The sequence below is a fragment of the Chanodichthys erythropterus genome, chromosome 8, assembly GCF_024489055.1.
Source record: "Chanodichthys erythropterus isolate Z2021 chromosome 8, ASM2448905v1, whole genome shotgun sequence".
In the NCBI taxonomy this organism is placed as follows: Eukaryota; Metazoa; Chordata; class Actinopteri; order Cypriniformes; family Xenocyprididae; genus Chanodichthys; species Chanodichthys erythropterus.
This window is the reverse complement of record NC_090228.1, coordinates 15,085,835-15,099,597: the sequence shown is the minus strand read 5'-3', so window position 1 is coordinate 15,099,597 and position 13,763 is coordinate 15,085,835. Positions and strand designations below refer to the sequence as shown.

At 38.1% G+C, this 13,763-nt stretch overlaps 1 protein-coding gene across 6 annotated transcripts in view; it reads left to right on the top strand.

Moving 5' to 3' along the window:
• Positions 1-13,763, top strand: part of anks1b (ankyrin repeat and sterile alpha motif domain containing 1B) — a 210,699-nt gene that overhangs the window by 182,293 nt on the left and 14,643 nt on the right. For 5 of the 6 annotated variants that reach the window (XM_067391989.1, XM_067391988.1, XM_067391991.1 and 2 more), the window contains 3 exons: positions 7,983-8,090; positions 8,717-8,902; positions 10,291-10,416. In XM_067391989.1, coding sequence (XP_067248090.1) covers positions 7,983-8,090; positions 8,717-8,902; positions 10,291-10,416 — 420 coding nt within the window. The remainder of the gene's footprint in view (positions 1-7,982; positions 8,091-8,716; positions 8,903-10,290; positions 10,417-13,763) is intronic. The other variant, XM_067391990.1, reaches the window with a different exon arrangement.

Here is a 13,763-nt window from a genome sequence, read left to right as displayed (position 1 = left end):
GGGCGCACTAACTGGCGCAAATGCATTTACTAATTTAAGGACGTGGCGCTGAACGGGAAAACGTGAACAGTGCCGGACACAAACTAGCAAACACATTTGCGCTGCGCCTTGCGTCACATTGCGCCGGGTGTATTATAGGGCCTAATGTCTGACTGACATGTAAAGCAACCAATCACAGTTTGTATTGTTCCGTGTCATGTTTAGGGGCTTGAAAATGTAAAGTCGATGTCCCTACAATAACAGACCAGCGTGCATCTAAGAAATTATTAATTCAACAACATTGTGCAAGTTTACCGTAACAATGGCACCGCAAATTTCATATACTTTTCGAAATCCTGCATTTAGTTGATCCTGATATGCGCTCATTGTCACAGTTGTTAACATGACTGTTTTCCTCTTCCATGAGGGTGTTTGGCGTCATGATGGCTTTGTTTCCAGGTGGACCGTTAAAGAACGTGACACGCATATCTCCAGGAAATCCTGTAGAATTCAACCAATCAGATGATGACTTTGAAACTCCTGAAGTGTTTCCCATTTTCTGTGCCATATCAAAGAATATACACTAACAAGAAGCGACAGTCAATAGAAAGTTCCATTGCATCATCGGCGCCCAGCAGCGGCCCTGCGTTTCCGCCAATTTGGGGTGAAAGCGAGTCGTCAGTCCAATATCAGCTGCTTTGTTAAGAAAAAAAAAAAAGTACATTAAAGCTGAAATCCAACCTTAATGATGACAACACAGAATAAAATACAATCACTAGTGATCATCAAATCCTTTTAACAGTTTATTTTACAGACGTTGTGTTTAAATCTTCCACTTTTTTCACAAAACCTTTGCTCTCTAGAAACCCAGTCAGTTTGGGTTAAAATTCTATAAAAGGTTTATAAACACTGAAATATTACCAACATATAAAATTAAATTAAGGACATGCATCAGAAAAATTGGGAATGTTGGACAATAAATATATGAATATAACAGCTTGATTTTGCAGTGTTGTGTCCATTGAAGCAAAAGTGTCCGAAAGTGTGAATTATGCGATAACGGATACAGCAATGCATCATGTATTATAAGACCGTTATAGCCTATATAGCCAATATAGCCTATTTCAATTCAGACCTAGATATTATTACTATTTCTCCACTAGGTCTGAAATATGTTGTTCGCTTTAAACATGATTATCTTAAATTTATTAATTATTAATTTACTATTAATAAATTTATGTGTAAAGTTGCATAAAATTGAAATATTCAAGAAAGTAGGCAAACTATGTTACCTCAAATGGTTGAATGGTTGGATTCCACAACTGATAAAATAAAACATATATAAGACAATACAACATTTACTGTGGGAGCCATGCAATTTACTGCTGACTTAATTTAACAAACTGTTCTATTGCGCTTCTGATTTGGCAGTGAAATTTGCAGATTTTGGGTGCGTAAGATGTGAAGGATTCAATGGTCCAGTTAGTATTTTCACCCCATAATGGCGGCCGCACCACCAGAGCGCCATCTAGTGGCTGTTACCCAAAAAGTATCAAAGTGTCGCCTCTTAGGTTCTTAGCTCTTTGGCCATATGCATCAGACATTCTGCCAGCAGTCCGTGGGCATGACGTCTGAGGCTGCGACTACTTGCACCCTAACCTTAACCAATGATATTGGCTGCAGGGTGGGATTCGCACTGAACTGGTTTGGAGGGAAAAATCATGCAGTTCACACAGTCTTAGAAATACTCACATTAGCAGTTAGCATGTTAAATCCCTCTGAGAGATATTGTCTTCCTCCTTAAAGCAGTGATGCTTAAAATATTAAAACTAAAACAAACAAACAAAAAATAGGGAAAAATAAACTAGTCGACATCACTGGTTGTGTTTGGTACTGGTTGTGAATACACTGTAGCATGTCAGCATGCTAAAACCTTCTCAGAGAGGTTGCGTCTCTTAATTTATCCTCTTTAAAGCAGTGCCTATAAAAGCATTACAAGTAAAAAACAAAAACATTGTAAAAAAAAAAAAATAAACAAATCAACTAGTTAGTTGGTGATCTTGATTGTGAATACGCGTTAGCACGTTAGCCATTAGCATGGTAAAACCTTCAAGTTGCATCTCTTAATTCATCCTTTTTAAAGCAGTGATGCTAAAAATATTAAAACTAAAACAAACAATAGGGGAAAAAATAAACTAATCAACTAGTCAGATGGTGATCTTGGTTACTGGCAAGATTGTTGGGAAGTGGAGTGTTGGATTGTGGGACGGAGGTGGAAAACTGAGTGAGGGGCGAATAAAAGAGGGACTTTGTGTTTCCCAGTTCATTAAAATCCAATGCACGAATGCTGCTGTAAGCACAAACAGTACTGTATTCACATCCTCCCCATCAGACAGGCCTCTGCGCCTCAGCTCCCTCAATTAGGAGGAACTGCTCATCCATACCACAACTCATTCTGAGCTCTATTACTTATGTCTGCTGGAGCCTCAAGCATGAGATCATAGAGAGTTATGTGGCTGTGGAGTATTGCTTTGGCCTGACCTGACCTTTAAAGAAGAGCTTGATCTTTATAGAGACATTTTACGTATGGAGTTTTAACCTTTCGCTTTGCAGTCTTCAAACGGCATTTGCAGCTCATAGTACCCATATGACGTATTTCCGAGTGAATTTGGATGGTCAACAAGACCATTGTAAGACGATTATAAGGCAGGACTGGATTGGATCCATCAAGAATTGATTGAATTGTGATAAGTGGACATTGTTTTCGAAAATGTCCTCACTTTTTGGAAGAAGCTCAGAAGTTTATCTTTGAGAGCATCTCGACATACAGAATCCCAATTGTAGTGGTTAAACAAAAGTAATTATTTGCTGTTATTGCATTTACATTCTTGTCATTAAATTAACAATTTTAGAAAGGCTTTTGGTAGTATAAAACTATGCAACACCTATTTTGATATTTATTTAATTCTTTACCCTGCTGGAAACCATTCTAAGCTGATTTGTAGGTCTTACCTTGTTTAAGCTGGGTTTAGTTAGTTTAAGATGGTCTTCCAGCCTGGCCAGCTGGTTTTCTGGTCTGATCTACTGAAAAATGTCCAAAACCAACTCTCAAACCAGCCTGACTTTAGATGAACAAAACAGTTTAAGATGTGTTTTCACCGGGGTCAACCTCAGTGCAGTGTTAAAATAAAATCATTAAAAAGTTATTTCACCCCTCAAATGATTTTCCTTTTTGACTGTTATCTCCAGTCCCCTCTTTCCCATTGGTTGCTGTTAAAGCCTAGTTGTGGAAATGAGAGATGTTTGGGGAGAATCAGCTGCTGAATGTCGTACATACTGTATACTATAGTTGTCGCTGCATATTAAACTGGTATAGAAGAAACTGTGTTTGTGTGTGTGTGTGTGTGTGTGTGTATCAGCCCCTTTAAGGATGTTCATATCAACATGTTTCAGACTCACAAGTTTGTGTGCGTCTGGCGTGGAGATTACACTCCTGTCACTGGACCGCAGAGGTTAATCCCTCTTCAGCCTTGCTTCCTGCTCACTTTCTCTAATCTAATGGGATTAACTGTCATTTTACATCCAACACTGCAGCAATTACTCCCACAGAAAGGAAGACACCACACAAGACTCCATTATGCATGAAACAGATGAATGTTTTAACAGTACTTCAGTTATTGTGTAAAAATGTCAATGGTCTCTCTGGTGTGTGTTGCTCTCTTTTTACAGAGCGGCCAAATCTTTCACACACTCCCTGATTTTCTTTGTCCAATGAATGCACAAAGAGGATCTGCTTGATTAGGTGTTAAACAGGCCTAACTGGCTGACAGATAAACACTCTAATTTGGCTGCATTCATTTGTCGCAAATTAAGATTTTGGATTTGAAAGGTCGGCAGTGTGCTGTGGGACAACGGCAGTGGCGCTTTATTGTCCTGGAAAGCAATTGGGTGATTCTCAGTCAGAGTTTACACACTAACAGGTTCCATTCGTTCTGCTTTAGTGTCTCTGTCACAGCAGAATCACATGGTGGGTCTGGAATTGAATAGCCTACTGCCTGAGTAGGACCTACCTAAAAAGTATGTTCTGTATAGTAGGAATATGGATAGTATGAAATGAAAATTTGGACATACTACATCTGCCATGTTTAAACTGTCATGTGACCTACCAGCGTCAGTTGGCCTTATGGGAATATAAAGTGTCCATCTATTGCGCAATCCAGAATCTTTGCTGAAGTAGTAGGTCATCCAGGTGCTTTTCGCCTACTGTTTTTTCAAATACTGTGTTTTCTGTTGGTGTACTGCTTTTCGCGTAGGGAAGTATTCGATTTCTGACGCAGACACAGTGTTTACTCAGAGTAATTTATTCGTAGAGTACATTATAGACTATAGACTTGTAAATATAGTTAACTTAAAGTATAAAAAAAGCTTTTTAGCTTTATTTCAGTTTCTAAAAACTATTTAACGGGTTGGCGCCGATAGCCTAGTGGTTAGTGCGCCGACATATATCGTAAATGCGTTCACGGCGACCTGAGTTCGATTCCCGTCTTGAGGTCGCTCTCTACTGTCCTCTCCAAATAAAGGCACAAAAAGCCCATAAATATAACTTAAACATTTTTTTTTTTAAATTAACAGACCTCTTTGTCGTCTACCGTTTGCGTTTGTATAGGGTAAACATCAATCTAAAGGATTACCTTTGAATTCAATCACTGTTTAAACAAATTTGTTTCGCTCATGTTTATTGAAGGCACCTCATTATTACTTTGAGGTTCATACACTCAAAAACTGCTACTGGAAAAGTCCAAATTGAACCGTCACACTGTCCTCTTCCGTAGTACGAGGGGTTTTGGCCAATATTATCCCAGAAATTATTCACAGATACATGAAAATCTACCAAAAATGCCATCCAGGCACTTTTAGCATACTATTTTCAGTGCACTACGAATCCTGATCTTATATATAGTACAATTAGTATGTAAATTAGGTTGCAGCTCTCAGTAGCTTTAAGATACAGGACTGCAGTCAGCATACTGTACCCGGCGGTGCGGTTATGTTCACGAGCAAGTCGCAGTGATTAAAACACATGGCTGCTTCTCTTTATCACCCCTGCTGCATGTGTAATGTGAAGCTTATGCATATCATCTGAGCGCCTCTCGTGTGATAGAGCCGTTTGCCCTGTCGTCCAGTTTGTACAGTATTCCTTTATGCCACGTTGCATCTCCACTGCAGCCTGCTCTACACATTTGCATTTAAATTAAATTCAATCTCCTCTGCTTTTTACTGTCATGCAGTAAGGCAGCATTGAACCTTACACACTCTGCATACTCTCTTTGTTCATTTCCTCCTGTTTTCTCTCCTTTTGTTTGTCCGTTTCCTGCTGCAATGGCATGCGTGCGAGAATATAAATAGCTTATATTAACTTCTGCGTATCTGTGGTCTGTTCCTCGGATCTACTGATGCATACTGGCTACAAAAATGGCATGAACATTCTTAAGATCGCAAGCTTTGATCTGATTGGCTGACTTTACTGCAGAAGTTTACAAGGGCTGCTAAATATTGCTTGCAAGGAACTTTTATAGTCAAAATGCTGGCAAGGTTCATGCGATCAAAGCTCTACTATGTCATCATTTGAATAATTTTAAAATAAATAATTATTTGTTATGGTCGATATTAAAATTCTGTACCATTTTGTTTAAATACATAAATTAATAAATGCATATAGCCTATAAATACTAAAAATTAAATGCTAGAAGTCATACCGACTGATATGGTACTGATAATATTTTGCATTTGTAGGTTTAAGGTATTTCAAATTAAATACATGTGTTTATTAAATGGTTTTGAAATATGTATGTAATAAAAGGTATGTATTATGTATGTACTTTTATATCTCTATATTGCCCAGCACTATTCAACAAGAACTGAGCAGGAATATTTCTTGGCCAGAATAACGTTCAAAGTGGACCAGACTTTGTGTCAGTAGTCAAAAACACAAGTCTGAAAACTTCAGACAGGCAAAGCTGTGTTCTTTTGTGTTTGTGCACTTTATTTCTCATGTGAATGCTCCAGGCACGTTGAAATCACATTTTGTGTGGTTTAAACTCCCAAAATGGCAAATTATCTCAGACAGACTGTCTAATTTCAGAGAGCACATTTCCTGTTGTAGTCCTGAAGGGTTTTCTGTCCAGTTCCAGTCTCTGTTGCCCTAACCACCTGTAATCTGGCCAGCGTGGGCCAGAGGGAGACTGGCTGCTGGCTGCTTCAGATTGGCTTGTTTGTGCCATCTCCAGAGGGTTTAAACGGGGTTAATGAGCCTCTGGTGCCCACAGTCCTAAACCTCCTTACACAAATGGATTTTAGACATGAGAGGCTTTGAAGAGAAACACAGAATCCTTAACACAGAGTTAAAATGTGTGGCTTCTGTAAGTAGTTCTGCCCAAGAAAAAGGAGGTATTATATCCAGTATGAACAACTGTGTAGTAAAAAAACATTTGTGTGTGTGTGTGTGTGTATATATGTGTATAATATAATATATATATGGAATTGTAACATTTTTTTGTGAATTTAAAAAAAAGAAAAAGAAAATACATTTCTATAGTGAAATGTTTATTTTTCTGATCTTAAATATTGCTCATGTGGAATGTAACTTTCTCAAAAGATGTCTGAATTTTGAGTATTTCTTTTTTTTTTTTGTGAATCATTCAAAAACACAAGTCTGCATGAATTCATTCAATTGATTCATTTGCAAATAAGTATGGAAAACTAGTGTCAGGATTATTTTCTCATTTGTGAAGACATGTGGGAGCTCTGCTCCTTCATAATGCAGGTCATCTTACTGACGATTCCGGACACTGTGGTGTAATTGAAAACCGTGATTTGTGCTGAAAGGAAATATTCTCCCATTAATTCAATTTTCTAGGGTAAAATAGTGGCAATCATTATAAATGAAGCTAGAGAAGAGTGTTGCTATAGGGACAGAAATCAGGCAGCCAGTGAGAAGCCACCATGTGTGTTGTGACTAAAGCGGGTTCTTTAGATGGATTTGATGCTTCTGTGCAACCTGGTTTACACTAATGGCTCAAATGAGTGACAGAATAGGCTTTATGTATGCTCATTAATTGGGTGGAGTAATTCCCTGTTCAACGAGGTTGTCGTATTTATGTGTGTGTGTTTGTGTTGAGAGAGAAAGAAATAGGGCAGTTTGCAAAACAAAGAGTCTTAGAGACATTATTGATCTGTTTTTGTGTGTGTGTGTGTGTGTGTGTGTGTGTGTGTGTGTGTGTGTGTGTGTGTGTGTGTGTGTGTGTGTGTGTGTGTGTGTGTGTGTGTGTGTGTGTGTGTGTGTGTGTGTGTGTGTGTTCTTTTACGTTTCATCAGAATGAACAGGGTTTTTAAGTGACCATCTTTTACTATTATTACACGCCTGATGCACCCCAGACAATAATACAAAAGACATAAAATAGTTCTAGTTGCATAAAATAGGCAGGAAGAGAACATTAAAAAGTCAGCCTAATTTATTTTCACATGCTGTCTGTGTAATTTTACACCCAATTCACTGAAGAAATCAAGGCACTGTTTGTATTGAACAAAATATAATTACTTTATTGAAATATGGCACAGGGCTGTTTTAGAGGATTTAGCACATGGGTAAAGTCAGCAAGAATTGCCATTCACGATTTATTGCACACCGAACATTATACAATACTCTGCGTGGTCTAATTGACATCAACCAGAAATGAAATTTGCTGGGCAAGTTACATTTTTATTAAAGTTTATGGAAACATTGTTTATTCATTAATTAACTTATATGTGAATGAATGAAAACCATGGACAGATTAAATAAACCAGGAAGTTTTATTAACAAGCAAGTCCATTTTGATTTCACGTTGGCTTGAAACTTGACTGCGGCAGTAATAGTGACACAGCTGTAGTGAATTTGTGAAAGTGTAGAGGACTAAATGCACAGAACTCATTTTTCTTTCTTTCTCTCTCTCTCTCTATTTCAGGTTCTTAAGATTAATTTGATCGGTCACAGGAAAAGAATACTCGCATCACTTGGAGATCGACTGCACGAAGACCCTCCGCAGAAACCACCACGGGCCATCTCTCTAAGGGTGAGTAGAAATTAGAAACTCCCCTCACACTTTGTCTGTTATGTTTTCAGTCACCTAGCAACGATAAATTAAACACTCATCCTAAATGTCACCCATAAAATACGTATGTTGTATTTTATGTGTGCGTGTATATGTGTATGCATTATTTTTTTTTTAAACGTTTATAGAGAGAAATGTTTTTAAGACAACAGAAAATGTCATTTTCTGTGTGATTTGCTCTTATCCAGAGAGCGATGGCATTCTTATGGCCTGAGCCGCTCCAGGGATTTAACTTGATCTTCCAGGCTGGATCAGACAGCTGCTCTCAAACACAGCTAGGCGTCCTCAGCCTCTTTTCCAGGACCCAAATCAATGCAAAAGCCAGTTCAGAGCAATAGAAATCAGAGTTCCTTTCGGCCATAGCTTATATTCCTTCTTAATCTAAGGACGAGGGTTGTCTGATGCAGAAACAGTGGGTCATATGACTAAAAAACAAATTCAAAACCAAAAACAGGCGCACAGCCAGACCTCAAATGAGAAAATCCCTAGAGAAGCTATCTGTTAGCATTCCCAATCATCTCATTGCAGTTTCTGCACTAACCACCCTGCTAACCACCAAAAAACATTTCTCTGTCGCCCTCCCGCAGGAGCCCACCGGGAACCACACTCCCCCTCAGCTGTCCCCGTCTCTGAGTCAGGCCTACCCCAACGCCGGCTCTCTGGACGTCCAGCATCTCATCATGCAGGCCGACGCCCGACGCAGACGCAACGACAACTACTTCGAGGACGTGCCGCGCTCCAAACTAGAAAGACAGATGGCACAAGTCAGTATGGTGAGTTAGTGCACTTGCGTCAAGTGCACTACTCCCTTCTGCGTGTGTTGGTGTGATCAATTGTGCTTTGTGCACCTTTATGTCCGGATAGAATCTCAATAAATCAGTGCCGTGGTGTGTAAAAGCGAGTGTGTGTTTGCGACTGTGAATGTGTTGTGGCTGAGATCTCTCATTGTGAGCTTATCAGTGATGTGTGTGCCTGTGTGTTTTGCAGTGATTGTGAATAGAATGAGTTATTGCAGCGAACGTAATGACAAAAGGTTACGAAAAACCCTTCCTCTTTTAGCCTTTATCAGTTTTTCCTGCCCTGTGGCTCCATGTATCTTCACAGAGGGAGAGAGAGAGGAAAAAGATCGAAAGAGCGACAAAAAGGCTTTAGACCAAATGATTAGCAAGTATTCAGCCAGAAATCTATGACTATCTTAGATGTGCTGGGTTAAAGGATTAGTTCATTTTCAAATTAAAATATCCTGATAATTTACTCACCCCCCATATCATCCAAGATGTTCATGTCTTTCTTTCTTCAGTCGAAAAGAAATGAAGGTTTTTGATGAAAACATTCCAGGATTATTCTCCTTATAGTGTTCTTCAATGGCCTCCAGATGGTTGAAGGTCAAAATTACAGTTTCAGGGCAGCTTCAAAGAGCTTTAAATGATACCAGACGAGGAATAAGGGTCTTATCTAGCGAAATGATCGGTCATTTTCGTAAAAAAAATGTAAATGTATATGCTTTATATAAACAAATGATCACCTTCCAAGTGGTTCCGCCCAAACTGCACTTTCGTATTCTTCAAAAAGCTTACGCTGTATGTCCTACGCCTTCCCTATTCTACTTATGGAAAAAAACGGAACTGGCACTGTGTTCGTTCCGTAAATTGAATAGGGAAGGCGTAGGACATACTGCGTAAGCTTTGGAAGGCGATCATTTATTTATATAAAGGATACACATTTACATTTTTTTCGAAAATGACCGATAATTTCGTTAGATTAAGACTCTTATTCCTCGTCTGGTATCGTTTAAAGCTCTTTGAAGCTGCCCTGAAACTGTAATTCTGACCTTCAACTGTTTGGGGTCCATTGAAGAACACTATAAGGAGAATAATCCTGGAATGTTTCCATCAAAAACCTTCATTTCTTTTCAACTGAAGAAAGAAAGACATGAACATCTTGGATGACATGGGGGGTGAGTAAATTATCAGGAAATTTTTTTTTGAAAGTGAACTAAACCTTTAAGTGATATCACTTAAAGGATAAGTGGCCTTTTCTGGCTCTTTCATATATTTACATCACATAAGCGGATATATATTTATATATGTATGTATATGTGATGGTAACCTAAATGCTGGACCTTGATATAATTATATTTTTTCAACTTCCTATTTTTCAGCAAGGGGAATGGTGCGAGCCAATCACGTTACGGCCTCCGAACGAGGCGACATCATCTACGCCGGTGCAGTACTGGCAGCACCATCCTGAGAAGCTTATATTCCAGTCATGTGACTACGAAGCATATGTAAGTGTGGGTGTTAAAAGTGATAAATGATGAATGTTTTCTTGCAAAAACCCTACAAAAAACAAAAAAAAACACTTGAAATGTGAGTGTACGAAGAATTTAGATTGGACGCGGCCTTGGCGGGCTGCTGTAAACCATCGGAAAACGAAACAGAAAAGCGAACGTGAAAGCTATCTACGAGTCCTTTAGTTATTCAGTGGTGAATAATGGTGTTTTAACCTTCAATCAATACAGCTTTTTTCAGCTCTCTCTGAGCCCGAGCATCTCTAGTATTAGCTTACATAAACCCACTCTGTTTCTTAGCAACAGCCATGTAAATTTGATTGGCTTGTTCTCCAGTGCCAAAAAACACTGATGGAGTTTATGAACAGAATCCATGCGTGTAAGTGTGACTGAACCACAGAGGCCAAAGGTCATCAGTTTATTCCCAGTGTGGAACTGTGAAGGAATCTGTGGATCAATGCTTATCTGACTAGTAGTAAAATATTTAAAAAAACAACAAGAACAACGTCTAAACTGATATTAGACTTAAACAATGGTGGTCCTGACTCGCATGGTGCCTAAAATTAAGTCCGTAATGAGATGCTTCCCTGACAAACATGAAATATGAAAAACTGTATAATTATTATTCTGTACTTATTATTGATGTTATATTACTGTATATATTTCTACCTGGCAAATAAAATAAAATAAAAGTAATTCAAATAAAATATTTCAATACAATTAAATATTAAAATAAAATTAAATAAAAATGATTTAAAAGTATATAAAATATTACAACAAAATATTAAAATAAAATGTAATAATGAAGAATTACAAATACAGAGGAATATAAAATTATAAATTAAACTATGAATACAAAAAGTGATTGATTAATATCATATAGCTGGGATGAATATCATGAAGCTGTGAATATCATATAGCTTTTTAAATGTAAAGTAATGATCTAGTATGCATTTTATTTTTTGATTGAAAATGAGTAGTACAGGCAAGTAGAGGCTCTGACAGTAGCATCCGCCTGTCTTGCCTGTCAACATTACCGTCTTATTTAGTCTTAATATGACTGAGTTTTAAATTAACTGAATGCTTTGCAAAACACTGTCACACATCCTGATGGTAGATGCCAGATTGCTTTCATGTGAAACACAGCCCGCTGGCTCTCAAGGTTGTCCTTGTCTGATACCCAGCAGTGCAGAGTAACACTTCACCAGATCACAGCACAAATAAGCTCTTTCCGACCGATCTCTTCCTACACACTTTCATTGTACGCGGCTACATTTCCTTTCAGTTATTGATTTATTTGACAGTTGTACTCACGGTGTCATACCATCTGTGCATACCTACTGTTAGGAAAGAAAAACTTGGGAATATGGTAAAAAAAAATTAAAGAATAATCTGAATACTGAGGTGGTCTTATCAAGACCTGTTTCTTTTTAAATATTTAAAATATTGTTAGCCTCATAGCATAAATGACCAGATCATATTTCAAAGGCAGATATCACAATTTGGCCAAAACATGACTTAGGCAATTATGCTATGAGGCTAACGATATATTAAAGGTGCCCTAGAACTTTTTTTTAAAAAAAAGATGTAATATAAGTCTAAGGTGTCCCCTGAATGTGTCTGTGAAGTTTCAGCTCAAAATACCCCATAGATTTTTTTTTTTTGGGGCATCTGCCTATTTTGGGGCATCATTATAAATGAGCTAATTCAGGGCTGCATTCAGGGCTGCTTGCCCTTTAATTCTCGTGCTCTCCGCCCACGGAGCTCGCGCTTGCCTTGAACAGTTAGTTTACACAGCTAATATAACCATCAAATGGATCTTTACAAAGTGTTCGTCATGCATGCGTTGGATTATCTGAGTATTGTATACTGTTATGTTGTTTACATTTGATTCTGAATGAGTTTGATAGTGCTCCGTGGCTAACGGCTAATGCTACACTGTTGGAGAGATTTATAAAGAATGAAGTTGTTTATGAATTATACAGACTGCTAGTGTTTAATAATGAAAATAGCAACGGCTATTGTCTCCGCGAATACAGTAAGAAACGATGGTAACTTTAACCACATTTAACAGTACATTAGCAACATGCTAACAAAACATTTATAAAGACAATTTACAAATATCACTAAAAATATCATGTTATCATGGATCATGTCAGTTATTATTGCTCCATCTGCCATTTTTCGCTATTGTTCTTGCTTGCTTACCTAGTCTGATGATTCTGCTGTGCACATCCAGACGTTAATACTGACTGCCCTTGTGTAATGCCTTGAACATGAGCTGGCATATGCAAATATTGGGGGCGTACATATTAATGATCCCGACTGTTACGTAACAGTCGGTGTTATGTTGAGATTCGGCTGTTCTTCTGAGGTCTTTTAAACAAATGAGATTTATATAAGAAAGAGGAAACAATGAAGTTTGAGATTCACTGTATGTCATTTCCATGTACTGAACTCTTGTTATTTGACTATACCAAGATAAATTCAATTTTTCAATTAAGTGTTCTATTAGTATACTTCTTTTAAACTAAAAATAAGAAAGTATACTTTCAGTCTACTTTTTATGTATTTCTCAGAAATGTACTTAAAATTGCACTTAAAGCTGCAGTCCGCGATTTTTCCCCTTTGTCGCCATCTCTGTTTGAAACCTGCAATTGCAGTCATATGCGGAATAGATATCTGTACGTGCGTCGTGCATCGGCACGGCTCGTCAGCGCGGATGAATCTAATGCTTGCTGTCACCAGTGTGGATACTGTACTTCAGAATCACAGATTCTACGTCTTGAAATAAGAATTTTCACTGTAACATGTCTGCCACTTTTGTTCTGACCAACTGAGGAAAAAAGCATTAGGCCTACAATAAATCACGCTGCCAATGATGATTAAATCTAACGATCACTTAGCTCGGATCATGCCAAACCGTGCAAATTATTATTACTGTTATATTGTTCTCAAATCGTTAATGTTAACAACATCAGCATTACTATGACTATGTGTATATTAGCGTTACCCGTAGATTTCAATTTCTGTATCCACACAGTCCAAAGTCTTTTGCTTTTTGACTACGAGTGAATCTCCAGTCACTGATGATTGTCATTTGGACCTTTCTGGATTACAATCCGCCATCAAAATGATAAGTTTAATTATTTCAGCTGCTGTGAGAACAGACTATAAATGTGCCGCTACCAGCTGCGTCCTCACGCGATAAAACCGATTAGCCTGGACGGGACTCCCAGAGGAACACAGAGGAACTGCTGCATGCTCGAATTTCCTGCGGAAATCCACCATGTCGCTCTTATTATAAAACATTATTACAAGCTTACCCTTGTGTATCGAGACAA